The sequence below is a fragment of the Bombina bombina genome, chromosome 6 (assembly GCF_027579735.1).
Source record: "Bombina bombina isolate aBomBom1 chromosome 6, aBomBom1.pri, whole genome shotgun sequence".
In the NCBI taxonomy this organism is placed as follows: Eukaryota; Metazoa; Chordata; class Amphibia; order Anura; family Bombinatoridae; genus Bombina; species Bombina bombina.
This window is the reverse complement of record NC_069504.1, coordinates 221,484,040-221,511,209: the sequence shown is the minus strand read 5'-3', so window position 1 is coordinate 221,511,209 and position 27,170 is coordinate 221,484,040. Positions and strand designations below refer to the sequence as shown.

At 39.3% G+C, this 27,170-nt stretch overlaps 1 protein-coding gene across 4 annotated transcripts in view; it reads left to right on the top strand.

The window, feature by feature from the left end:
- The window catches only part of SLC38A4 (solute carrier family 38 member 4), a 266,486-nt gene that overhangs the window by 209,628 nt on the left and 29,688 nt on the right, over positions 1-27,170 (top strand). For all 4 annotated transcript variants that reach the window (XM_053716740.1, XM_053716741.1, XM_053716743.1 and 1 more), the window contains 7 exons: positions 7,570-7,643; positions 8,940-9,032; positions 11,532-11,613; positions 11,711-11,793; positions 12,360-12,418; positions 17,000-17,269; positions 19,348-19,427. In XM_053716740.1, the coding sequence (XP_053572715.1) occupies positions 7,570-7,643; positions 8,940-9,032; positions 11,532-11,613; positions 11,711-11,793; positions 12,360-12,418; positions 17,000-17,269; positions 19,348-19,427 (741 nt within the window). The remainder of the gene's footprint in view (positions 1-7,569; positions 7,644-8,939; positions 9,033-11,531; positions 11,614-11,710; positions 11,794-12,359; positions 12,419-16,999; positions 17,270-19,347; positions 19,428-27,170) is intronic.

Below are 27,170 nucleotides of genomic sequence, written 5' to 3'. Positions count from 1 at the left end.
TAATAAAATACATTAGTGCATATGGGGAGAGAGGACCATATATCAGAATATTGTCCGTCATTAGTGGCTATTTATTTGACAACAAGATTACAAATTAAATGAGTTATCCTCATTATTATAGTTTAATTAGTAATTACCTAAAGCATTTGATCCTGCACTTATAAGAAATACCAAGAACATGTTATGTATCTTCTGTTTCTCAGAGTCCAGGCTGTATGCCCCGGAGTGAATGTTACCCAATTAGTGCTATCCCATGACTTTAATTAGTTTCTGCTGCTCTGAGACTTGTGATGGATCTTTTCTCCAGCATATAGCAGTCTTGTCTGAACAAAGCTAATCATAGGGTGTAGAATGTTCCTCTCCGATATTAAACAACTGGTAAAATCCAGTATATTAATATGTACAGGTATTTATATATTCTTGCAAGCAAAGACCGACAAATTATATTTATTTTTTTTCTTTAGTGTGTTTTAATTATTTATTTCTCCAACATAGGTGTGTCCGGTCCACGGCGTCATCCTTACTTGTGGGATATTCTCTTCCCCAACAGGAAATGGCAAAGAGCCCAGCAAAGCTGGTCACATGATCCCTCCTAGGCTCCGCCTACCCCAGTCATTCTCTTTGCCGTTGTACAGGCAACATCTCCACGGAGATGGCTTAGAGTTTTTTAGTGTTTAACTGTAGTTTTTCATTATTCAATCAAGAGTTTGTTATTTTCAAATAGTGCTGGTACGTACTATTTACTCAGAAACAGAAAAGAGATGAAGAATTCTGTTTGTATGAGGAAAATGATTTTAGCAACCGTAACTAAAATCCATGGCTGTTCCACACAGGACTGTTGAGAGCAATTAACTTCAGTTGGGGGAACAGTTTGCAGTCCCTTGCTGCTTGAGGTATGACACATTCTAACAAGACGATGTAATGCTGGAAGCTGTCATTTTCCCTATGGGATCCGGTAAGCCATGTTTATTACGATTGTAAATAAGGGCTTCACAAGGGCTTATTTAGACTGTAGACTTTTTTTGGGCTAAATCGATTGATATTAACACTTATTTAGCCTTGAGGAATCATTTATTCTGGGTATTTTGATATAATAATATCGGCAGGCACTGTTTTAGACACCTTATTCTTTAGGGGCTTTCCCAAAGCATAGGCAGAGTCTCATTTTCGCGCCGGTGTTGCGCACTTGTTTTTGAGAGGCATGGCATGCAGTCGCATGTGAGAGGAGCTCTGATACTTATAAAAGACTTCTGAAGGCGTCATTTGGTATCGTATTCCCCTTTGGGTTTGGTTGGGTCTCAGCAAAGCAGATACCAGGGACTGTAAAGGGGTTAAAGCTTAAAACGGCTCCGGTTCCGTTATTTTAAGGGTTAAAGCTTCCAAAATTGGTGTGCAATATTTTCAAGGCTTTAAGACACTGTGGTGAAAATTTGGTGAATTTTGAACAATTCCTTCATGTTTTTTCGCAATTGCAGTAATAAAGTGTGTTCAGTTTAAAATTTAAAGTGACAGTAACGGTTTTATTTTAAAACGTTTTTTGTACTTTCTTATCAAGTTTATGCCTGTTTAACATGTCTGAACTACCAGATAGACTGTGTTCTGAATGTGGGGAAGCCAGAATTCCTATTCATTTAAATAAATGTGATTTATGTGATAATGACAATGATGCCCAAGATGATTCCTCAAGTGAGGGGAGTAAGCATGGTACTGCATCATTCCCTCCTTCGTCTACACGAGTCTTGCCCACTCAGGAGGCCCCTAGTACATCTAGCGCGCCAATACTCCTTACTATGCAACAATTAACGGCTGTAATGGATAATTCTGTCAAAAACATTTTAGCCAAAATGAACCCTTGTCAGCGTAAGCGTGGCTGCTCTGTTTTAGTTACTGAAGAGCATGACGACGCTGATATTAATATCTCTGAAGGGCCCCTAACCCAATCTGAGGGGGCCAGGGAGGTTTTGTCTGAGGGAGAAATTACTGATTTAGGGAACATTTCTCAGCAGGCTGAATCTGATGTGATTACATTTAAATTTAAATTGGAACATCTCCGCATTTTGCTTAAGGAGGTATTATCCACTCTGGATGATTGTGAAAATTTGGTCATCCCAGAGAAACTATGTAAAATGGACAAGTTCCTAGAGGTGCCGGGGCTCCCAGAAGCTTTTCCTATACCCAAGCGGGTGGCGGACATTGTTAATAAAGAATGGGAAAGGCCCGGTATTCCTTTCGTCCCTCCCCCCATATTTAAAAAATTGTTTCCTATGGTCGACCCCAGAAAGGACTTATGGCAGTCAGTCCCCAAGGTCGAGGGAGCGGTTTCTACTTTAAACAAACGCACCACTATTCCCATAGAGGATAGTTGTGCTTTCAAAGATCCTATGGATAAAAAATTAGAAGGTTTGCTTAAAAAGATGTTTGTTCAGCAGGGTTACCTTCTACAACCCATTTCATGCATTGTCCCTGTCACTACAGCCGCATATTTCTGGTTTGATGAACTGATTAAGGTGCTCGATAGTGACTCTCCTCCTTATGAGGAGATTATGGACAGAATCAATGCTCTCAAATTGGCTAATTCTTTCACTCTAGACGCCTCTTTGCAATTGGCTAAGTTAGCGGCTAAGAATTCTGGGTTTGCTATTGTGGCGCGCAGAGCGCTTTGGTTGAAATCTTGGTCGGCTGATGCGTCTTCCAAGAACAAGCTACTAAACATTCCTTTCAAGGGGAAAACGCTGTTTGGTCCTGACTTGAAGGAGATTATCTCTGATATCACTGGGGGTAAGGGCCACGCCCTTCCTCAGGATCGGCCTTTCAAGGCAAAAAATAGACCTAATTTTCGTCCCTTTCGTAAAAACGGACCAGCCCAAGGTGCTACGTCCTCTAAGCAAGAGGGTAATACTTCTCAGGCCAAGCCAGCTTGGAGACCAATGCAAGGCTGGAACAAGGGAAAGCAGGCCAAGAAACCTGCCACTGCTACCAAGACAGCATGAAATATTGGCCCCCGATCCGGGACCGGATCTGGTGGGGGGCAGACTCTCTCTCTTCGCTCAGGCTTGGGCAAGAGATGTTCTGGATCCTTGGGCGCTAGATATAGTCTCCCAGGGTTATCTTCTGGAATTCAAGGGACTTCCCCCAAGGGGGAGGTTCCACAGGTCTCAGTTGTCTTCAGACCACATAAAAAGACAGGCGTTCTTACATTGTGTAGAAGACCTGTTAAAAATGGGAGTGATTCATCCTGTTCCATTAAGAGAACAAGGGATGGGGTTCTACTCCAATCTGTTCATAGTTCCCAAAAAAGAGGGAACGTTCAGACCAATCCTAGATCTCAAGATCTTAAACAAATTTCTCAAGGTCCCATCGTTCAAGATGGAAACCATTCGAACTATCCTTCCTTCCATCCAGGAAGGTCAATTCATGACCACGGTGGATTTAAAGGATGCGTATCTACATATTCCTATCCACAAGGAACATCATCGGTTCCTAAGGTTTGCATTCCTGGACAAACATTACCAGTTCGGGGCGCTTCCTTTCGGATTAGCCACTGCTCCAAGGATTTTCACAAAGGTACTAGGGTCCCTTCTAGCGGTGCTAAGACCAAGGGGCATTGCAGTAGTACCCTACCTGGACGACATTCTGATTCAAGCGTCGTCCCTCCCTCGAGCAAAGGCTCACACGGACATCGTCCTGGCCTTTCTCAGATCTCACGGCTGGAAAGTGAACGTGGAAAAGAGTTCTCTATCCCCGTCAACAAGGGTTCCCTTCTTGGGAACAATTATAGACTCCTCAGAAATGAGGATTTTTCTAACAGAGGCCAGAATAACAAAGCTTCTGGACTCTTGTCGGATACTTCATTCCGTTCCTCTTCCTTCCGTAGCTCAGTGCATGGAAGTGATCGGGTTGATGGTAGCGGCAATGGACATAGTTCCTTTTGCGCGCATTCATCTAAGACCATTACAACTGTGCATGCTCAGTCAGTGGAATGGGGACTATACAGACTTGTCTCCAAAGATACAAGTAAATCAGAGGACCAGAGACTCACTCCGTTGGTGGCTGTCCCTGGACAACCTGTCACAAGGGATGACATTCCGCAGACCAGAGTGGGTCATTGTCACGACCGACGCCAGTCTGACGGGCTGGGGCGCGGTCTGGGGATCCCTGAAAGCTCAGGGTCTTTGGTCTCGGGAAGAATCTCTTCTACCGATAAATATTCTGGAACTGAGAGCGATATTCAATGCTCTCAAGGCTTGGCCTCAGCTAGCGAGGACCAAGTTCATACGGTTTCAATCAGACAACATGACGACTGTTGCGTACATCAACCATCAGGGGGGAACAAGGAGTTCCCTAGCGATGGAGGAAGTGACCAAGATTATTCTATGGGCGGAGTCTCACTCCTGCCACCTGTCTGCTATCCACATCCCGGGAGTGGAAAATTGGGAAGCGGATTTTCTGAGTCGTCAGACATTGCATCCGGGGGAGTGGGAACTCCATCCGGAAATCTTTGCCCTAGTCACTCAGCTGTGGGGCATTCCAGACATGGATCTAATGGCCTCTCGTCAGAACTTCAAAGTTCCCTGTTACGGGTCCAGATCCAGGGATCCCAAGGCGGCTCTAGTGGATGCACTAGTAGCACCTTGGACCTTCAAACTAGCTTATGTGTTTCCGCCGTTTCCTCTCATTCCCAGGCTGGTAGCCAGGATCAATCAGGAGAGGGCGTCGGTGATCTTGATAGCTCCTGCGTGGCCACGCAGGACTTGGTATGCAGATCTGGTGAATATGTCATCGGCTCCACCTTGGAAGCTACCTTTGAGACGAGACCTTCTGGTTCAGGGTCCGTTCGAACATCCGAATCTGGTTTCACTCCAGCTGACTGCCTGGAGATTGAACGCTTGATTTTATCGAAGAGAGGTTTCTCAGATTCTGTTATCGATACTCTTGTTCAGGCCAGAAAGCCTGTAACTAGAAAGATTTACCACAAAATTTGGAAAAAATATATCTGTTGGTGTGAATCTAAAGGATTCCCTTGGGACAAGGTTAAGATTCCTAGGATTCTATCCTTCCTTCAAGAAGGATTGGAAAAAGGATTATCGGCAAGTTCCCTGAAGGGACAGATTTCTGCCTTGTCGGTGTTACTTCACAAAAAGCTGGCAGCTGTGCCAGATGTTCAAGCCTTTGTTCAGGCTTTGGTTAGAATTAAGCCTGTTTACAAACCTTTGACTCCTCCTTGGAGTCTCAATTTAGTTCTTTCAGTTCTTCAGGGGGTTCCATTTGAACCCTTACATTCCGTTGATATTAAGTTATTATCTTGGAAAGTTTTGTTTTTAGTTGCAATTTCTTCTGCTAGAAGAGTTTCAGAATTATCTGCTCTGCAGTGTTCCCCCCCTTATCTGGTGTTCCATGCAGATAAGGTGGTTTTACGTACTAAACCTGGTTTTCTTCCGAAAGTTGTTTCTAACAAAAACATTAACCAGGAGATTATCGTGCCTTCTCTGTGTCCGAAACCAGTTTCAAAGAAGGAACATTTGTTGCACAATTTGGATGTTGTTCGTGCTCTAAAATTCTATTTAGATGCTACAAAGGATTTTAGACAAACATCTTCCTTGTTTGTTGTTTATTCAGGTAAAAGGAGAGGTCAAAAAGCAACTTCTACCTCTCTCTCTTTTTGGATTAAAAGCATCATCAGATTGGCTTACGAGACTGCCGGACGGCAGCCTCCCGAAAGAATCACAGCTCATTCCACTAGGGCTGTGGCTTCCACATGGGCCTTCAAGAACGAGGCTTCTGTTGATCAGATATGTAGGGCAGCGACTTGGTCTTCACTGCACACTTTTACCAAATTTTACAAGTTTGATACTTTTGCTTCTTCTGAGGCTATTTTTGGGAGAAAGGTTTTGCAAGCCGTGGTGCCTTCCATTTAGGTGACCTGATTTGCTCCCTCCCTTCATCCGTGTCCTAAAGCTTTGGTATTGGTTCCCACAAGTAAGGATGACGCCGTGGACCGGACACACCTATGTTGGAGAAAACAGAATTTATGTTTACCTGATAAATTTCTTTCTCCAACGGTGTGTCCGGTCCACGGCCCGCCCTGGTTTTTTTAATCAGGTCTGATAATTTATTTTCTTTAACTACAGTCACCACGGTACCATATGGTTTCTCCTATGCTAATATTCCTCCTTAACGTCGGTCGAATGACTGGGGTAGGCGGAGCCTAGGAGGGATCATGTGACCAGCTTTGCTGGGCTCTTTGCCATTTCCTGTTGGGGAAGAGAATATCCCACAAGTAAGGATGACGCCGTGGACCGGACACACCGTTGGAGAAAGAAATTTATCAGGTAAACATAAATTCTGTTTTTTCTAAAATTCGGTTAAATTCTTCTGAAAACAACCCTTTTTTTTAAGCAATAAACCAATACAAATGGTCACTATTGACGGGAAGATAGCATTCAATGATGATAAAACATAAGAGAAGAGCGCATACGATAAAAAATAAAATGAAGCATCAAGTATAGTTAAAAACGTCCTTGCTCCCTTTTAAAGTTGGTGTTTTAAAAAGTAGGTGATCCTATGTTAGTAAATTAAATCAGTTAGGGGTTCTGCTTTTATTTGGATCAATCGTATTAGCAGGCATACGTGAAGGGTTGAACTTGAAAGGCATTTTCAGCCTATATTACTATGAGGTTTTTTTTCCCATGAGACTTGTGTATGTCTGCTTCTCTTCACCAATAAAGCTATATGAGTTTTCCATATAAACCAGTAAGCAAATGACACCTAAATATAAATACACATCTTATTATATTCACTTGAAAGTGACATTAAACACTAAGGGCCAGTGGAGCGCTAAATATTGCTTTATAGAAAGTGATATTTGTGCTCCACTTTGTAATACCAGCGCTGGTATTACAAGTTTGGTGCAATGCAAATGCGAACTCACACTGAAGCATTGCGCTCACAAGAGTGCGCTTCCATAGGCTCCAATGGGAGCCTTGTTCTGGTGCTAGATTTTTTTTTGTAATAAAAAACTAATGCCCTCTAATTTGAGGGCATTTGGGGCACTTTTAGAAAATTAACAAGAGATCGGATTTGGTTTCTGAGCTCGCGGTAGCAATAACCAGCCACTTGTAATAGCAAACGGTAGCGAGAAAATTTAGCGCTCCACTTGTAATCTAGCCCTAAATACATTTTATAATGGGTGCCGCCATTTTGAAATACAACTTTCACTACATTTCAGTGTTTGCACATACGGAGCAACTCTCCTTCAGATACCTGCAGCCTAACCTAGGTTCCATAATGACAGCACCCATGATTAGAGCGAGGTGCAAGAAATATATTTAGTGTTTAGGCTTCCTTTAAATAGCTTTTTGGTGAACTTTTTCATGCAAAACATATTTTTGATATTTTTAATTTGAGTATAGTATTGGTACCATTGCTGATTGAAATCCAGTTTTACCATTTTTAAATTTAAAATATATTATAAAGCACTTGCGTGAATAAACTTGTTCTCTGCTTTTTTGAAATTTTAATAAGCCTCATATTGGGCAAAAATGAAATTAATTACTGTTTATTTTATTACAGGATTCTTCTTTTTGCAGTTGCCATTCTGTCACTCTATTCTGTTCATCTCTTACTGAAGACATCAAAAGAAGGAGGTATAGCATGAAATTTACTAACATCAATGTAATCAGTAATATATTACATAAAGACTAGGGGGAAAAATCACATACAAGGTGGCCGTAGGTTAAGAGGTTTAGATGTGGGTGAGGTTGTGCAGTTTCTGTGTGGGGTCGGGCATGTAGTGGCCAGAATGTTCTATGGGCAACATCAGGCGAAGCTGTGGGGAATCTGGGCAAAGTATTAGTGGGCAAAGTATTAGTGGGCAAAGAAGGGCAGATCACAGTTGGGAGTGGCAGGGGCATTATTATGCTGCCCCTCCCCCCCAGTCACTGTTACACTTACCATGTTTTAAGAGTGTTTAAAATGGGCTTCTGAAGTTGTTGCACTTGTTTTTATTTTAACCACTTAGCATTAAGTTGTTATTTCATGTGCAAGATTTTATGTATTGGGCAGTAAACACTTTGAGATTTTTAAATTAAAAAATGTAATTATGCATAATGAAACAACTTTGCAGTATGCTTGCATTATTTATTTTTCCCTATTTTCGTGTAATAGCTCTGAAAATAGAGCAATTTCTAATTCTCAGAAGTAAAAATGCCCCCTGCTGGCTTTTCAAGGCTACAACTCAGCCATAATTGGCTTTAACTGGTGACAACTGCAAAGCAATTCACTTTATGCTTTGAACTTTACAACAGTGGTTAGCCTTGTTGTCTGCAGACTAAAACCCAGATTGGCTCCTGTAAATAAGGCAAATGGTGGATGGAGTTGGATATTGAATAATAATTGCAGTAAAAGTATGTTAATTTGTTTTAGATGTGGCTGATATGTTATTCTATAACAACACAACAGAAATGTATTGTAATTACATGTTGTTTACTGTCCCTTTAAGGCAACTACATATATAAATAGCAGAAACACCTACTTATGAAGATAAGAAGCCTTAAAAAAGTGTATAAAAAGCCTCTGAAAGTGTATAACATCTATCAGGTTTTTGATTCCTTGTATTTATTCTCGGTTCAGTTATACTGTAGATCACAGTAACATAAAATGGAACCACTCCGTGTTATACTGTTGACCCTGTTTATCACAATACATAGAGCTGGTGACTATTTTATATTTAGACCAGATATTATAACACTGTGGAGTATGTTCATTATGAATTATTTAAATAAATAGCAATTACATCCATTTAGACATGCTTAAGTTAGTATACATTATTTCAACAAATTTCGTATAACATGTAACTGACTATATTGCTAACATTTATTTCATTGTTAAATAAATGATGAATTTGTTCTTCATTTGTTAATCACATTATGTATGCTTTTTAGGTTCATTAATTTATGAAAAATTAGGTGAAAAAGCCTTTGGATGGCCAGGAAAAATTTTAGCGTTTACATCCATCACAATGCAGAATATTGGAGGTAAAAAATATGTCATTGTAGTTTATGCTTAGTATATGTTTACAAAAATGTGCTTTAGTTTCCAGACTAAAAATAGGGGATTTTTTTATATTTTTATTCTTTCCCAAATGTGTTATGGACAATGAAAATGACATGTTATTAAACTGCTGCAATAAACTTGTACAGTCTTCTAATCTTTGTAGAAGAGGAAGTAGAGATGACAATTCCTTATGTGGTAAATATAGTGCTTCTAACCATATGACCACATGGGAAAACTATGTAAATCCATGATACTTTGACATCTGACTAAGGAAACCTTAATATGATTCCTTTCCATTAAATGCACAGATAATTTTCCCATTATATATTTATAACTGTTTCAGTTTCCCAGGGTACAGTTCCTGAACAAACAAAACATACATTTGGATTGCTAGGAAGCTGAATCAGGCTGTAATCTAGTCTACTAAATGAACATAGAATATTGTTTTGTTTTGCTATTTTTATAGGAAATGGAATGCAAAAAGTAAGTCCAAAGATAAAATAATACGATACACATACCATCAAACAGTTCAATTAAGCAATACAGGAGACTCTGTTTTATACATAAATAAGGAATAAGGAAAAAGAAAAAGATTTGTGTGGCATATCGCATCCATGCGAAGAAATATATATATAATATATATATATATATATATATATATATATATATATATATATATATATATATATATATATATATATATATATTGTGTCATTGCGAATCAATTTATGAGAAAGTAACACTGACTGTCAATAGTGAAGGGAAAAAAGAACACAATACATATGTATCACTTTGAATGCATTGTTTTATTTATAACTTAAATATAGTTTTTGTGTTTTTTTTATTAAGTTTAAATAACAAAAGAGAGACTGGTGGAAATTCAAATAAGTAACCCTAGTGGACAAAAGAGAAGCTGCCTACCAGAGTGGTGCTGGATGCAAGGAAATGTAATACAAAAAAATTATGAGACAGAAAAGAAGCATCCCCTAAGCACTCAGAGGTAGAAAAAAAAATAATACAGAATTACAAAGACCCCAAAATATAACATAATTATTCACATAAAACATAACCTTTATTAGTGAAAAGTTAAAAACATAGGTAAAAACATGTAAAAAGGAAAAAAAAACAATTTATAATAGCTATCACAGGAAAAAGCACAAAAGGGGTAACTGTCCCCATTATACTGTGTGGCACAAAACACAACATGTCCCTTACATAAATCTATCTGTGAGCCAGAAAGGGGTGACAATCTGCTTTCATGAAACCCCACCACAATTATTTAAAAAGGACTCCCTGAAAACAGTCAAAAATTCCATGCTATCACACAATCAATAAAGCTGTATGTGAAACGTGTGTCAGCCTTTCCTGGTAAGTCCAGTGCCCTTTGGGCCAGTTTATTGATTTTTCTTGATAACATGTTTTTTTTTTACTGTTTTCATGGATAGTAGCACGGGAACACCCAGTCCTTTTAAATAATTGCAGTGGGGTTTCACTAAAGTGTTAGCAGATTGCCACCCATTTCCGGCTCCGATGTGGAGCACTTAACAGTCACAGATTTATGCACGGTTCTTTTTGTGTTTTGTGCCACACATTGTAATGGGGATAGTTACCCCTTTTGTGCTTTTTCCGGTAATAGTTATTATATATAGATTTTTTTCCTTTTTTTTTTTTTTGCTGGGCTCTGGACATTTTTACGTGTTTTTAACTTTTCACTAATAAAGGTTATACTTTATGAGAATAGTTATATGTTATATTTTGGGGACTTTGTAATTCTGTAAAAAAAAAAAAATGTTCTACCTCTAAGGACTTAGGGGATGCTTCCTTTCTGTCTAATTTTTTAATAAGTTATCTTTGCTTGTATTTATTTTATATCTGCTTTTTAGCTGAAAGGTTATTAGAGACCTAAACCTTTATAGTGAATGACATTAACCTTCATGGAATTCTGTTCATGCAATGCGGTACTTTACTATGGCAGTGAACTACATCTGCAGTAGCACATCACCTTTCCCCTAGGCCAGTGGTTTTATCCCCAGTTCTCAAGGCACAGCAATTTGCCAAATGTTCATGGTATCTGAATTAGAGCACAGGTAAAATAATCAGCTGATGGGTGAGTGCAGGTTGGTAACCATGGTTACTGATAAGCTCATTATTTTACCTGTGTTCTAGTTCAGATATGAAAATCTGGCCTGTTGGTGTGTCCTGAGGACTAGAATTTAAAAACTCTAATCTACGTCAGTAATGAAAAGGAAAAATAAATACATGCTTGGTAAAATTACAGCATATCATTTTTTGCATAAGAATGTCCCTTTAACATACAATAAGTGTATTTGTCTTTAATGGAAAACTTCTAGTGAATTAAGTACAGAATATTTGACAGCAGACAATAAGGTTTACTGATTTGAATTAATTGCATTATTATCTTGGTGACTAGAATAATAATATGACTGCCAAATTGCAAAGTCTCTTTAATGTTTTTGTAGCGATGTCCAGCTATCTATTTATTGTTAAGTATGAACTTCCGGAAGTAATAAAGACATTTCTACGACTTGAAGAAACTTCTGGGTAAGTATGTCTGATCACTTGAACTGATCAAATAGTATTATTTTATTCTAAACAATAATCTTATAAAATATATATATTTTTTTCTATTTTTACTCAGTGAATGGTACCTCAATGGAAACTACCTCATCATATTAGTGTCAGTTGGAATTATCCTTCCACTTTCTCTCCTGAAGAATTTAGGTATTTTGTTTTATTATATATATAAAATCTATTTGTTTTTCCCCTGACTTAAAGGGACACTGAACCCAATTTTTTTATTTCATGATTCAGATAGAGCATGCAATTTTAAGCAACTTTCTAATTCACTCCTATTATCGTTTTTCTTCGTTCTCTTGCTATCTTTATTTGAAAAATAATGAATCTAAGCTTTTTTTGGTTCAGACCGCTGGACAGCACTTTTTTTTATTGGTGGATGAATTTATCCACCAATCAGCAATAACAACCCAGGTTGTTCACCAAAAATGGGCTGTCATCTAAACTTACATTTTTGCATTTCAAATAAAGATACCAAGAGAATGAAGACAATTTGATAATAAAAGTTGCTTAAAATGTCATGCTCTATCTGAATCACAAAAGAAAAAAATTGGGTTCTGTGTCCCTTTAAACTCAGCAGAGAAACATTACATAAGTTTTTTGGGTTTTCTTAGGATCTCTCTTATATTGGTTCTCAGTATTGGATTATGTAGCATTGTAAAATAATAATTCAAGCAAAAATGACAACTGTTATTTTATCTCATTTGAAAAAGGTTACCTTGGCTACACTAGCGGATTTTCCCTGACGTGCATGGTGTTTTTTGTTAGTGTGGTAAGTAATGCTTGGGAAGTATTTAAAATATTTTCTTTTAAACTTGAAGAATATTTTCTTAATAGACATTTAAATAATAAAAAAAAAAGATATCCCCTTAGTGTCGCATTTTGCATTCAATAGATTAACCCCTTAACGACCAACGACTTATGGGGTACGTCCTGCAAAAAAATGCAGTTAATGACCAAGGACGTAAATAGACAAACAACTAAAAATAAAACATATGAAGGAGCACTATTAAGCAAATTTTTGTTTTGCCGTGAAAAAAGGTCAAGTTTAAACTTTTATTTTGATTTTTGAAGCTAACAAGTGCTGCTGGGCCTTAAGGACTGATTGCTTACTGGCTGATAAATCAGAACTCGCATTGCTTTATAGGTGGGCTAGAACAAAGGGCATATATCACAAGCATAAAAGCATTTTTTGTTTCTCAGTATATGAACAAACATTTTAAAAACAAAAATAAATAAATGCGTGTCTTTTTAAGTGTAAACCAGCATTTTGAGTTGCTCACAATTTCCCTCTATATTCACTATATGTAATTATATTATTTACTCTTGCTTATTTAGAACATTCACACAACATATATTTTACAATCGATACAGTGCAATACAAAGTGCAAAAGTTAAAATTTGTGACGTAACATACGATCCACCGGTCTCAATCCAACACAGATCGATGCTTACGTCATTACAGATGTTCCGAATACAAATTCGGCACTATCTGACAACTTTTGCAAGTTATCAAATTTCTAACAGGTATGCTCCTCGCCACTATTCTGGCCCAGCGTACCTGGTTTTCAATCCGCCACCCTGGAGGCCGCGGATGCCATAGGAATCAATGGGAGTCTGAAAGCAGTGAAAGCTTATGTTCGATGCTGCCAGATATCCCATTGATTTCTATAGTAGAAAACATCGCCGCAACCTACATAATGTTATTAACCCCTATTCTGCCGCTCCCGGACCCCGCCGCAACTAAATAAAAATATTAACCCCTATCCTGCCGCTCCCGGAGCCCACCGCAACTAACTAAAAGTATTAACCCCTATCCCGCCGCTCCCGGAGCCCACCACAACTAACTAAAAGTATTAACCCCTATCCCGCCGCTCCTGGAGCATACCGCAACTAACTAAAAGTATTAACCCCTATCCCGCCGCTCCCGGAGCCCACCACAACTAAATAAATGTATTAACCCCTATCCCACCGCTCCCGGACCCCGCCGCAACTGTAATAAAATTATTAACCCCTATACCCCTGCCTCCCACATCACTACCACTAACTAAACTGATTAAGCCCTAAACCGCCATAAACTAAATTAAGCTATTAACCCCTAAACATAACAACCCTCTAACTTTACATTATAATTACCTAATTTCTTTCTTATAATAAATTAAAACTTACCTTTAGAATTAAAATAAACTATATTAAACTATTAATTAACCTACCCTAACTATTATACTAAAACTACATTAAACTAACAATTAAAGGGACAGTCAACACTTCCGTTAACATTATTGAGATAGAAATATAAGAACCGAAGATCCGCCTGCACTATACTCCTTCTGCCATGCCACCTTGCTTCTGTAGTAATCACTTTCGCTAACTTGTCTAATACCGGGTAAATATGGCAGCCGGACTCCCCCCACCGTTAAGTAGCTGCCTTCTTCAAATGATCATCAAATCAGAATCCAGTCCTCGGACAGAAATTGCACGCGCTTGCAATTTCTGTCCGAGGACTGGATTCTGATTTGTAACACTAAGTTACAAAAAATAAAAAAAACACAGTATCAAAAATAAAAGAATTACACCTAATCTAATAGCCCTATGAAAATAAAAAAAACCAAAAAAAAAAAAAAACCCTAGCCTACACTAAACTACCAATGGCCCTTAAAGGGACACTGAACCCACTTTTTTTTATTCTTTCGTGATTCAGATAGAGCATGCAATTTTAAGCAACTTTCTAATTTACTCCTATTATCAAATTTTCTTCATTCTCTTGTTATGTTTATTTGAAAAGCAAGAATGTAAGTTTAGATGCCGGCCCATTTTTGGTGAACAAACTGGATGTCCTTGCTGATTGGACAGCACCAATAAGTGCTGCCCATGGTACTGAACCAAAAATGTGCTTGCTCCTTAGCTTAGATGCCTTTTTCAAATAAAGATAGCAAGAGAATGAAGAAAAACAGGGGTAAATTAGAATGTTGCTTAAAATTTCATGAAAGAAAAAAATTGGGTTTAGTGTCCCTTTAAAAGGGCCTTTTGCGGGGCATTGCCCCAAAGAAATCAGCTCTTTAATATGTAAAAAAAAAAATACAAACACCCCCCCCCAACAGTAAAACCCACCACCCACACAACCGACAACCCCAAATAAAACCCTAGCTAAAAAAACCTAAGCTCCCCATTGCCCTGAAAATATCTGCTGCTTGGATGAGAATGGATGTCCGGTCTTTGAAAACTGTAAGTGGATCGTCGGTGGTTAGTGTTAGTTTTTTTTTAAGGGTTTATTGGGTGGGTTTTAATTTTAGGTTAGGGACTTTGGGCAGTAAAAGAGCTAAATGCCCTTTTAAGGGCAATGCCCATACAAATGCCCTTTTCAGGGCAATGGGGAGCTTAGGTTTTTATTAGATAGGGTTTTATTTGGGGGGGTTGGTTGTGTGGGTGGTGGGTTTTACTGTTTTTTTGGGGGGGGTCTTTTTTATTTTGATAGGGCTATTAGATTAGGTGTAGTTCTGTTTTATTTTTGATACTGTGGTTTTTTATTTTTTGTAACAGTTGTTTTTTTTGTAATTTAGTGATTTTAAATTGTAGATTTAAATAATTTGAGTAGGGTTAGGTTTTTAAATATGTAATATAGTTAATTTAATTGTTAGTTTAATGTAATTTTAGTATAATAGGGTAGGTTAATTAATAGTTTAATATAGTTTAATGTAATTTTAGTTTAATAGGGCAGGTTAATTAAAAGTTTAATATAGTTTATTTTAATTCTAAAGGTAAGTTTAAATTTATTATAAGATAGGGATGAGGTAATTATAATGTAAAGTTAGCGGGTTGTTAGGTTTAGGGGTTAATAGCTTAATTTAGTTTATGGCGATGTGGGGGGCTGGTGGTTTAGGGGTTAATAGGTTTAGTAAGTGGTAGGGATGTTGGAGGCCAGGGATTTAGGGGTTAATACATTTATTTAGTGGCGGTGGGGTCTGGAAGCGGCGGGATAGGGGTTAATACATTTATTTAGTTGCGGAGGGGTCCGGGAGCAGCAGGATAGGGGTTAATAACTTTATTAAATTTGCGGCGGGGTCCAGGAGCAGCGGGATAGGGGTTAAACATTTTAGTATAGTGGCGGCGTTTAGTGACAGGGTATAAATAAAGTTGGGAAAAAGCCGAATAGCAGTGAGATCGATGACAGTTAAAGGGACACTGAACCCAATTTTTTTCTTTTGTGATTCAGATAAACCTTGATATTTTAAACAACTTTCTAATTTACTCCTATTAGCAATTTTTCTTCGTTCTCTTGCTATCTTTATTTGAAAAAGAAAGTCCAGAACCTTGGACAGCACTTGTATATTGGTGGATGAATTTATCCACCAATCAGCAAGAACAACCCAGGTTCAAATAAAGATACCAAGAGAATGAAGAACATTTGCTAATAGGAGTAAATTAGAAAGTTGCTTAAAATTGCATGCTCTATCTGAATCACAAAAGAAAAAAATTGGGTTCAGTGTCCCTTTAACAACAGTCTGCTGCTCATCGCCCTGTACTTGGTGCATGGCTTTTTGACGGCTTTTTTTATAAATATGGAGATTGTATTCAGGTCCGCGGCCGTGATGTTAGGCGATGTTAGGCGAGCGTAATGGTCCCGGCGAATGCAGCACAGTTGACGGCTTGATAGATAGACCTCTATGTGTAAATTATATTGGCAGTTGCACTAGTGGAATTATATGAATGTGGTATTATAAATACAATAGACTGCTGAATGTCATGGAGTGCAGAACAGCTAAATAGAAATTCCCATCTCTCTTAACGGTACATTGTACCAGTGATTGCAAGTGTTTGCTTATAGCTCATTTTACTTTATTGGGCTATTTGAACTAGCTGCTCTTACCAACAATGTCAACACTGTAGTATTAGTTATAACAAAGCTATACAAACATGAGACAACAAAAGAAATCACCCCCAATGGTCAATACTGGATAGAGAGCACCGCCCATTTGAAAGGGGGTTACTCTAGTATCTGGATACAATGAGCTGATTGCATAAAATTAAACCTATACATTTTCTTTCTTCTTTCAGATTGAGAATACAATGCTAGACACGACTTATAGTGTTGGTTAGGCATAATTTATTTTTTTATGATTAGTGTTTATTATTTAGTGACTATAAATTATATATAGTTTATATAAGCAAGAATAACAAAAGAAAATGATTTATGCCAATGTATTTTACATTTAGTTTTAGCGCTGCAGAACCTGTTGGTGCTCTATACATAGATGATGATGATGATAATAATAAATTAATAATAATAAGAATTTAGATAATATATGATTTTTTTTTGTTCAAATTCAAACTTTGATAATTTAATATTTTGCAGGTAATTTATAAGAAAACTCAAATACCCTGTCCTTTACCTCTATTGGATAACAATTTGGGAAACTTGACAAGCAACAATACTTATCACTTGCATCCACTTATGGCATACAATGACACCATAAGCTCTGGAGTAAATTTCATGGTGGATTATACACATGAAAATGCAGATGGGCCTACTGAACACAAAGATAGCAACCATGGCAGTGGAATAGAGTATGAAGCCCACCAAGATGACAAGTGCAAACCAAAATACTTTGTGTTTAATTCCCAGGTAGGCCATATACCTTAATCCTAACATGGCAAAAGTACCTAAATGTATGCATTGTAAATTTTTATAAGATGGAGTCATCATTCACTAAGGGCCAGATTATAAGTGAGTCCTTCTCTGATTATGAAAAATGTCCCTGGTGCCTAGTTAGAGCAGGTGATAATTGGTTGGAAGTGATATGCAAGCCAAGATATGGGCTCCATAAGAGTGCCCCCCCCCCCCACCCACAACCTGCAGTATTACCTCTGTCCAGGGTTGGCTCCAAGGGGGGGCATTGGGGGCAATGCCCACCCAAATGGAAAGCTGTGCCCCCTCAATAAATATTGATATGATTATACGCTTTAAAAATAATAAATAAAATAATGAATTGTTATTTAATGCTGCATTCTGGGGCTGGAGTTACCTGATGAACTGTGAGGTTGCATCACGCATCTGCAAGGAGCTCCGTGTCTTAACCTCATATTTGGAATTGGAAACTAATTAGAGACTTTTTGGACTTGTCTTTAACCCTATTCATTTTACCTAACTATTGTGAGTTACTAATTTTCTTAAACAATAGATAAGAATATGATTGTATTGTATAAATATAAGTCTATAAATGGCTACCGGCAGCCATTTATAGACTTATATTTATACGATACAATCATATTCTTATAGGTTCACAGTACATAGGCTGTATTAAGTAGCCTGATATCTGTTAGTTTTTACGAAACAGGTATAGCTAAATCTAATCTACAAAATTACCAGTACCTGAAAACCTAGTATCCTCACTACTATTGCAAACAAAGGGGTTAATTGCATTGGGTGGTTTGGGGTGCATGGCTGTTTAGGGGACATGATTGAGAATGAGTTTAAGGGTTTTGGATCATGGTGATTAAGGGGTAAATTGTTTTTAAGGAGCTATTGCACTGGGGTTCTCAAGTTTAATGACTCTGTTTTAGTGCACTGCATAGGATTTAGACTTCATTCTTTTATTTAGTGATTTAGCACATATTCTCCAAATATTAATAGTGGGGGATAAGCCAGCCAGAAGCTACACTTTCCTGCAGAATATGTAGGTCTGCTCTTATTTTAACTCTCAAACATGCTTTTTAAATGCGTGCCCCCTCGTGAAAAAAATGCCCCCCCATTTAATTAGTTCTGGAGCCGACCCTACCTATGTCTTTAGGCACAGCCTTATTGAGAATGACATTATTATGCACCAGGTGATGGTGAGTGTATGACTGCTTTGAAACAGAAAAGTAATATACATATTGATAATGAAATGACAGTTATAAATGCTTATAAAACATTTATGTTGTATGCAGATTGTCTTTTAATTGCTGATTATATGATACACATAGATACAAAATTAATTTGATAACAGTTTAATAAAAGTAAATAATCCAAGACTATATGCTAGAAAATTTCATATAAGGGTCATAATATATTTGGAGGGTTAAGAACATTTACAAAGATCAATACTTGATTAAAGTGATTGTAAACTTGAATGAATTAAACCCCAGTATCAAATAATACTCTTTAAAACAGGGGCATTTTAATTCATTAAAGTTTACAATGATGCTTATTTTTTAAAATACTTACCTTTGCTCATCTGCTGCTCTCTTTAGAAGATCAATGACAAATCCGGCTTCCTCCAATTGTTGTGTGCCCCCTTTGGTGTCCAGCTCGTGGGGCAATGCAACTACTGGAGGAAGCCAGATTTGTCATCAATATGCTAATGAAAGCAGCAGATGCGGGCGGAGGATCGGCGTTATGCTTACCATAACGCAAAGGTAAGTATTTTTAAAAATAAGCGTCATTAGATGGTACTAGGCTTTAGTTTGTTAAAGTTTTCAATCCCTTTAAGTCACTGGTTTTCAAACCTGTCCTCAGGCCTCACTAACAGGCCACATTTTGAGGGTATCTGAACTAGGGCACAGGTGAAATAATCAGCTGATTAGTAACCATGGTTATTTTACTGCTCTCATCCAAGGTAATCCAGAAAACCTGAACTGTTGGGGAGGCCTGAGAAAGGGTTTGAAAACCAGTGCTTTAAGTGAACAATATAGGAAATAATACTTGTTTTATCTCTCTTTCAGACTGCATATGCTATTCCTATTTTAGCATTTGCTTTTGTCTGCCATCCGGAAGTACTGCCTATCTACAGTGAGCTCAAAAGGTAAATATGCCAACTTACAATATAAATCATCTATTCAAAACATATTATAGTATTTAATTATATGCATGAGGTTTTTTTTTTTTACATTCAAACACTAATATCTTGTATTTAATAAATCCTCAAAAAATTAAATTAAAGGGACACTGAACCCAATTTTTTTCTTTCATTCAGATAGAGCATGCAATTTTAAGCAACTTTCTAATTTACTCCTATTATCAATGTTTCTTCGTTTTCTTGCTATCTTTATTTGAAAAAGAAGGCATCTAAGCTTTTTTCTTTGTTCCGAACTCTGGACAGCAGTTTTTAAATGGTGGATCAATTTATCCACCAATCAGCAAGGACAACCTAGGTTGTTCACCAAAAATGGCCCGGCATCGAAACTTACATTCTTGCATTTCAAATAAAGATACCAAGAGAATAAAGAAAATTTGATAATAGAAGTAAATTAGAATGTTGCTTAAAATTGCATGCTCTCTGAATCACGAAAGAAAAAAATTGGGTTCAGTGTCCCTTTAACCCCTTAATGACAACTGACGTACCAGGTACGTCATGCATTAACAAGCAGTTAATGACAATGGACGTACCTGGTACGTCAGTTGTCTAACAGAGTGCTGGAAGCGATCACAAATGCTTCCAGCAGCTCTGAGGGTATTGCAGTGATGCCTCGATATGGAGGCATCCTGCAATACCACTTTACAAGCCCCCGATGCAGAGAGAGCCACTCTGTGGCCCTCTCTGCACCGGTAGCGATAGTGCCGGGTGTGAGGGTGCGCGTGCACGATGCACGCGCGTGCATGTGAGCATGCATGTGCGTGTGCACGCACGTGCACCCATTAGCCACACTGACACCAATGAATGAGGGCAGAAAAGGGGAAAAAAGGGATTTTTTTTTAAAAAAAAATATAAAAGGATCTGGGTGGGGGTGGGGGTATTGTGGGGGGCTGCTACACTACAGAAATAGTTTTTTTAAGTAAAAATAAAATAAAAATACTTTTTGGGGGGTTTTTGGGGCCAAACTGGGTACTGGCAGAAAGCTGCCAGTACCCAAGATGGTGGTAATTAGGTAGGGGAGAGGGTTAGAGAGCTGGAGGGGGGATTAGGGAGGTTGGGGCTAAGGCAGGGGTCCATCACAGCTAAAATACTTTATTATTTTTATTTAAAAAAAAAAAAAAAAACTCTTATTTAGTACTGGCAGACTTTCTGCCAGTACTTAAGATGGCGGGAACAATTGTGGGGTGGGGGAGGGAAGAGAGCTGTTTGGGAGGGATCAGGGGGTGGGATGTGTCAGGTGGGAAGCTGATCTCTGCAAGCTCCCTACAAGCTACCTAATTTAACCCCTTCACTGCTGGGCATAATTAACGTGTGGTGCGCAGCAGCATTTAGCGGCCTTCTAATTACCAAAAAGCAACGCCAAAGCCATATAAGTCTGCTATTTCTGAACAAAGGGGATCCCAGAGAAGCTTTTACAACAATTTCTGCCATAATTGCACAAGCTGTTTGTAAATAATTTCAGTGAGAAACCTAAAATTGTGAAAAATGTTAAGTTTTTTTTTTTATTTGCTCGCATTTGGCGGTGAAATGGTGGCATAAAATATACCAAAATGGGCCTAGATCAATACTTGGGGTTGTCTACTACACTACACTAAAGCTAAAATTAACCCTACAAGCTCCCTACAAGCTCCCTAATTAACCCCTTCACTCCTGGGTATAAAACACGTGTGGGGCGCAGCGGCATTTAGCGGCCTTCTAATTACCAAAAAGCAACCCAAAAGCCATATAAGTCTGCTATTTCTGAAAAAAGGGGATCCCAGAGAAGCATTTACAACCATTTGTGCCATAATTGCAGAAGCTGTTTGTAAATAATTTCAGTGGGAAACCTAAAGTTTGTGACAAATTTTGTGAAAAAGTGAACTTTTTTTTTTTTTATCGCATTTGGCGGTGAAATGGTGGCATGAAATATACCAAAATGGGCCTAGATCAATACTTTGGGTTGTCTTCTAAAAAAAAATATATACATGTCAAGGGATATTCAGGTATTCCTGACAGATATCAGTGTCCCAATGTAACTAGCGCTAATTTCTTCTGTTATGTGTGATCAGTCCACGGGTCATCATTACTTCTGGAATATAACTCCTCCCCAACAGGAAATGCAAGAGGATTCACCCAGCAGAGCTGCATATAGCTCCTCCCCTCTACGTCAGTCCCAGTCATTCTCTTGCACCCAACGACTAGATAGGATGTGTGAGAGGACTATGGTGATTATACTTAGTTTTTATGACTTCAATCAAAAGTTTGTTATTTTACAATAGCACCGGAGCGTGTTATTACTTCTCTGGCAGAGTTTGAGGAAGAATCTGCCAGAGTTTTTTACTATGATTTTAACCGGAGTAGTTAAGATCATATTGCTGTTCTCGGCCATCTGAGGGAGGTAAAAGCTTCAGATCAGGGGACAGCGGGCAGATGAATCTGCATTGAGGTATGTAGCAGTTTTTATTTTCTGAATGGAATTGATGAGAAAATCCTGCCATACCGTTATAATGACATGTATGTATACACTTCAGTATTCTGGGGATGGTATTTCACCGGAACTACTCTGTTAAAAGTCACTAATCCTTTTAATAAGTATTATCATGTTAAACGTTTTTGCTGGAATGTAGAATCGTTTACATTGCTGAGGTACTGAGTGAATAAATATTTGGGCATTATTTTCCACTTGGCAGTTGTTTGCTTTTAATTGTGACAGTTTCGTTTCTCTTCACTGCTGTGTGTGAGAGGGAGGGGCCGTTTTTGGCGCTCTTTGCTACGCATCAAAAATTTCCAGTCAGCTACTCTTATTTTTCCTGCATGATCCGGTTCATCTCTGACAGATCTCAGGGGTCTTCAAACTTCTTTGGAGGGAGGTAGATTCTCTCAGCAGAGCTGTGAGAATTTTATATTGACTGTGAATAAAAACGTTGCTCTGTAATTTTTATGTCAAATTTAATTATTGTTATTTTACTAATGGGAACAAACCTTTGCTAAAAGTTGTGTTGTTTTAAAGTTTGATGCTATAACTGCTTTTCAGTTCATTATTTCAACTGTCATTTAATCGTTTAGTACCTCTTTGAGGCACAGTACGTTTTTGCTAAAAAAGATTATAACCAAGTTGCAAGTTTATTGCTAGTGTGTTAAACATGTCTGACTCAGAGGAAGATATCTGTGTCATTTGTTCCAATGCCAAGGTGGAGCCCAATAGAAACTTATGTACTAACTGTATTGATGCTACTTTAAATAAAAGTCAATCTGTACAATGTGAACAAATTTCACCAAACAGCGAGGGGAGAGTTATGCCGACTAACTCGCCTCACGCGGCAGTACCTGCATCTCCCGCCCGGGAGGTGCGTGATATTATGGCGCCTAGTACATCTGGGCGGCCATTACAGATAACATTACAAGATATGGCTACTGTTATGACTGAAGTTTTGTCTAAATTACCAGAACTAAGAGGCAAGCGTGATCACTCTGGGGTGAGAACAGAGTGCGCTGACAATACTAGGGCCATGTCTGATACTGCGTCACAGCTTGCAGAGCATGAGGACGGAGAGCTTCATTCTGTGGGTGACGGTTCTGATCCAAACAGATTGGATTCAGATATTTCAAATTTTAAATTTAAATTGGAGAACCTCCGTGTATTACTAGGGGAGGTCTTAGCAGCTCTCAATGATTGTAACACCGTTGCAATACCAGAGAAACTGTGTAGGTTGGATAAATACTTTGCGGTACCGGCGAGTACTGACGTTTTTCCTATACCTAAGAGACTAACTGAAATTGTTACTAAGGAGTGGGATAGACCCGGTGTGCCGTTCTCACCCCCTCCAATATTTAGAAAGATGTTTCCAATAGACGCCACCACTCGGGACTTATGGCAAACGGTCCCTAAGGTGGAGGGAGCAGTTTCTACTTTAGCTAAGCGTACCACTATCCCGGTGGAGGATAGCTGTGCTTTTTCAGATCCAATGGATAAAAAATTAGAGGGTTACCTTAAGAAAATGTTTGTTCAACAAGGTTTTATATTGCAACCCCTTGCATGTATCGCGCCGATCACGGCTGCGGCAGCATTTTGGATTGAGTCTCTGGAAGAGAACCTTAGTTCATCTACGCTAGACGACATTACGGACAGGCTTAGAGTCCTTAAACTAGCTAATTCATTCATTTCGGAGGCCGTAGTACATTTAACCAAACTCACGGCTAAGAACTCAGGATTCGCCATACAGGCACGTAGGGCGCTGTGGCTAAAATCCTGGTCAGCTGATGTTACTTCTAAGTCCAAATTACTTAATATACCTTTCAAGGGGCAGTCTTTATTTGGGCCCGGTTTGAAAGAAATTATCGCTGACATTACAGGAGGTAAGGGCCACGCCCTACCTCCAGACAAAGCCAAAGCTAAGGCCAGACAGTCTAATTTTCGTCCCTTTCGGAATTTCAAAACAGGAGCAGCATCAACCTCCACTGCACCAAAACAGGAAGGAGCTGTTGCTCGTTACAGGCAAGGCTGGAAGCCTAACCAGTCCTGGAACAAGAGCAAGCAGGCCAGGAAACCTGCTGCTGCCCCAAAGACAGCATGAACCGAATGCCCCCGATCCGGGACCGGATCTAGTGGGGGGCAGACTTTCTCTCTTCGCCCAGGCCTGGGCAAGAGATGTTCAGGATCCCTGGGCACTAGAGATCATATCTCAGGGATACCTTCTAGACTTCAAATTATCTCCCCCAAGAGGGAGATTTCATCTGTCAAGGTTGTCAACAAACCAGATAAAGAAAGAAGCGTTTCTACGCTGTGTACAAGATCTGTTATTAATGGGAGTGATCCATCCGGTTCCGCGGTCGGAACAAGGACAAGGGTTCTACTCAAACCTGTTTGTGGTTCCCAAAAAAGAGGGAACTTTCAGGCCAATCTTAGATTTAAAGATTCTAAACAAGTTCCTAAGAGTTCCATCGTTCAAAATGGAAACTATTCGGACAATCTTACCCATGATCCAAAGGGGTCAGTACATGACCACAGTGGATTTAAAAGATGCTTACCTTCACATACCGATCCACAAAGATCATCACCGGTATCTAAGGTTTGCCTTCTTAGACAGGCACTACCAGTTTGTAGCTCTTCCATTCGGATTGGCTACGGCTCCAAGAATCTTCACAAAGGTTCTGGGTGCCCTTCTGGCGGTACTAAGACCGCGAGGGATTTCGGTAGCTCCGTACCTAGACGACATTCTAATACAAGCTTCAAGCTTTCAAACTGCCAAGTCTCATACAGAGCTAGTTCTGGCATTTCTAAGGTCGCATGGATGGAAAGTGAACGAAAAGAAGAGTTCTCTTTTTCCTCTCACAAGAGTTCCATTCTTGGGGACTCTTATAGATTCTGTAGAAATGAAGATTTACCTGACAGAAGACAGGTTAACAAAGCTTCAAAATGCATGCCGTGTCCTTCATTCCATTCAACACCCGTCAGTAGCTCAATGCATGGAGGTGATCGGCTTAATGGTAGCGGCAATGGACATAGTACCTTTTGCACGCCTACACCTCAGACCGCTGCAATTGTGCATGCTAAGTCAGTGGAATGGGGATTACTCAGATTTGTCCCCTACTCTGAATCTGAATCAAGAGACCAGAAATTCTCTTCTATGGTGGCTGTATCGGCCACACCTGTCCAGGGGGATGCCATTCAGCAGGCCAGACTGGACAATTGTAACAACAGACGCCAGCCTACTAGGTTGGGGCGCTGTCTGGAATTCTCTGAAGGCTCAGGGACTATGGAATCAGGAGGAGAGTCTCCTTCCAATAAACATTCTGGAATTGAGAGCAGTTCTCAATGCCCTTCTGGCTTGGCCCCAATTAACAACTCGGGGGTTCATCAGGTTTCAGTCGGACAACATCACGACTGTAGCTTACATCAACCATCAAGGAGGGACAAGAAGCTCCCTAGCAATGATGGAAGTTTCAAAGATAATTCGCTGGGCAGAGTCTCACTCTTGCCACCTGTCAGCAATCCACATCCCGGGAGTGGAGAACTGGGAGGCGGATTTCTTGAGTCGCCAGACTTTTCATCCGGGGGAGTGGGAACTTCATCCGGAGGTCTTTGCCCAAATACTTCGAAGTTGGGGCAAACCAGAGATAGATCTCATGGCGTCTCGCCAGAACGCCAAACTTCCTCGCTACGGGTCCAGATCCAGGGATCCGGGAGCGGTTCTGATAGATGCTTTGACAGCACCTTGGAACTTCGGGATGGCCTATGTGTTTCCACCCTTCCCGCTGCTTCCTCGATTGATTGCCAAAATCAAACAGGAGAGAGCATCAGTGATTCTAATAGCGCCTGCATGGCCACGCAGGACTTGGTATGCAGATCTAGTGGACATGTCATCCTGTCCGCCTTGGTCTCTACCTCTAAGACAGGACCTTCTGATACAGGGTCCGTTCAAACATCAAAATCTAACTTCTCTGAAGCTGACTGCTTGGAAATTGAACGCTTGATTTTATCAAAACGTGGTTTTTCTGAGTCGGTTATTGATACCCTGATACAGGCTAGGAAGCCTGTTACCAGAAGGATTTACCATAAAATATGGCGTAAATACCTATACTGGTGCGAATCCAAAGGTTACTCCTGGAGTAAGGTTAGGATCGCTAGGATATTGTCTTTTCTACAAGAAGGTTTAGAAAAGGGTTTATCAGCTAGTTCATTAAAGGGACAGATTTCAGCTCTGTCCATCTTGTTACACAGGCGTCTGTCAGAAAATCCAGACGTCCAGGCTTTTTGTCAGGCTTTAGCTAGGATCAAGCCTGTGTTTAAAGCTGTTGCTCCGCCATGGAGTTTAAATTTAGTTCTTAACGTTTTACAGGGTGTTCCGTTTGAACCCCTTCATTCCATTGATATAAAATTGTTATCTTGGAAAGTTCTGTTTTTAATGGCTATTTCCTCGGCTCGAAGAGTCTCTGAGTTATCAGCCTTACATTGTGATTCTCCTTATCTGATTTTTCACTCAGACAAGGTAGTTCTGCGTACTAAACCTGGGTTCTTACCTAAGGTAGTCACTAACAGGAACATCAATCAAGAGATTGTTGTTCCATCCTTGTGCCCAAATCCTTCTTCAAAGAAGGAACGTCTTCTACACAATCTGGATGTAGTTCGTGCCCTCAAGTTCTACTTACAGGCAACTAAAGATTTTCGCCAAACTTCTTCCCTGTTTGTCGTTTATTCTGGACAGAGGAGAGGTCAAAAAGCTTCTGCTACCTCTCTCTCTTTTTGGCTTCGTAGCATAATACGTTTAGCCTATGAGACTGCTGGACAGCAGCCTCCTGAAAGAATTACAGCTCACTCCACTAGAGCTGTGGCTTCCACTTGGGCCTTTAAGAATGAGGCCTCTGTTGAACAGATTTGCAAGGCTGCAACTTGGTCTTCGCTTCATACTTTTTCCAAATTTTACAAATTTGATACTTTTGCTTCTTCGGAGGCTATTTTTGGGAGAAAGGTTCTTCAGGCAGTGGTTCCTTCTGTATAATGAGCCTGCCTATCCCTCCCGTCATCCGTGTACTTTTGCTTTGGTATTGGTATCCCAGAAGTAATGATGACCCGTGGACTGATCACACATAACAGAAGAAAACATAATTTATGCTTACCTGATAAATTCCTTTCTTCTGTTGTGTGATCAGTCCACGGCCCGCCCTGTTTTAAGGCAGGTAAATATCTTTTAAATTATACTCCAGTCACCACTT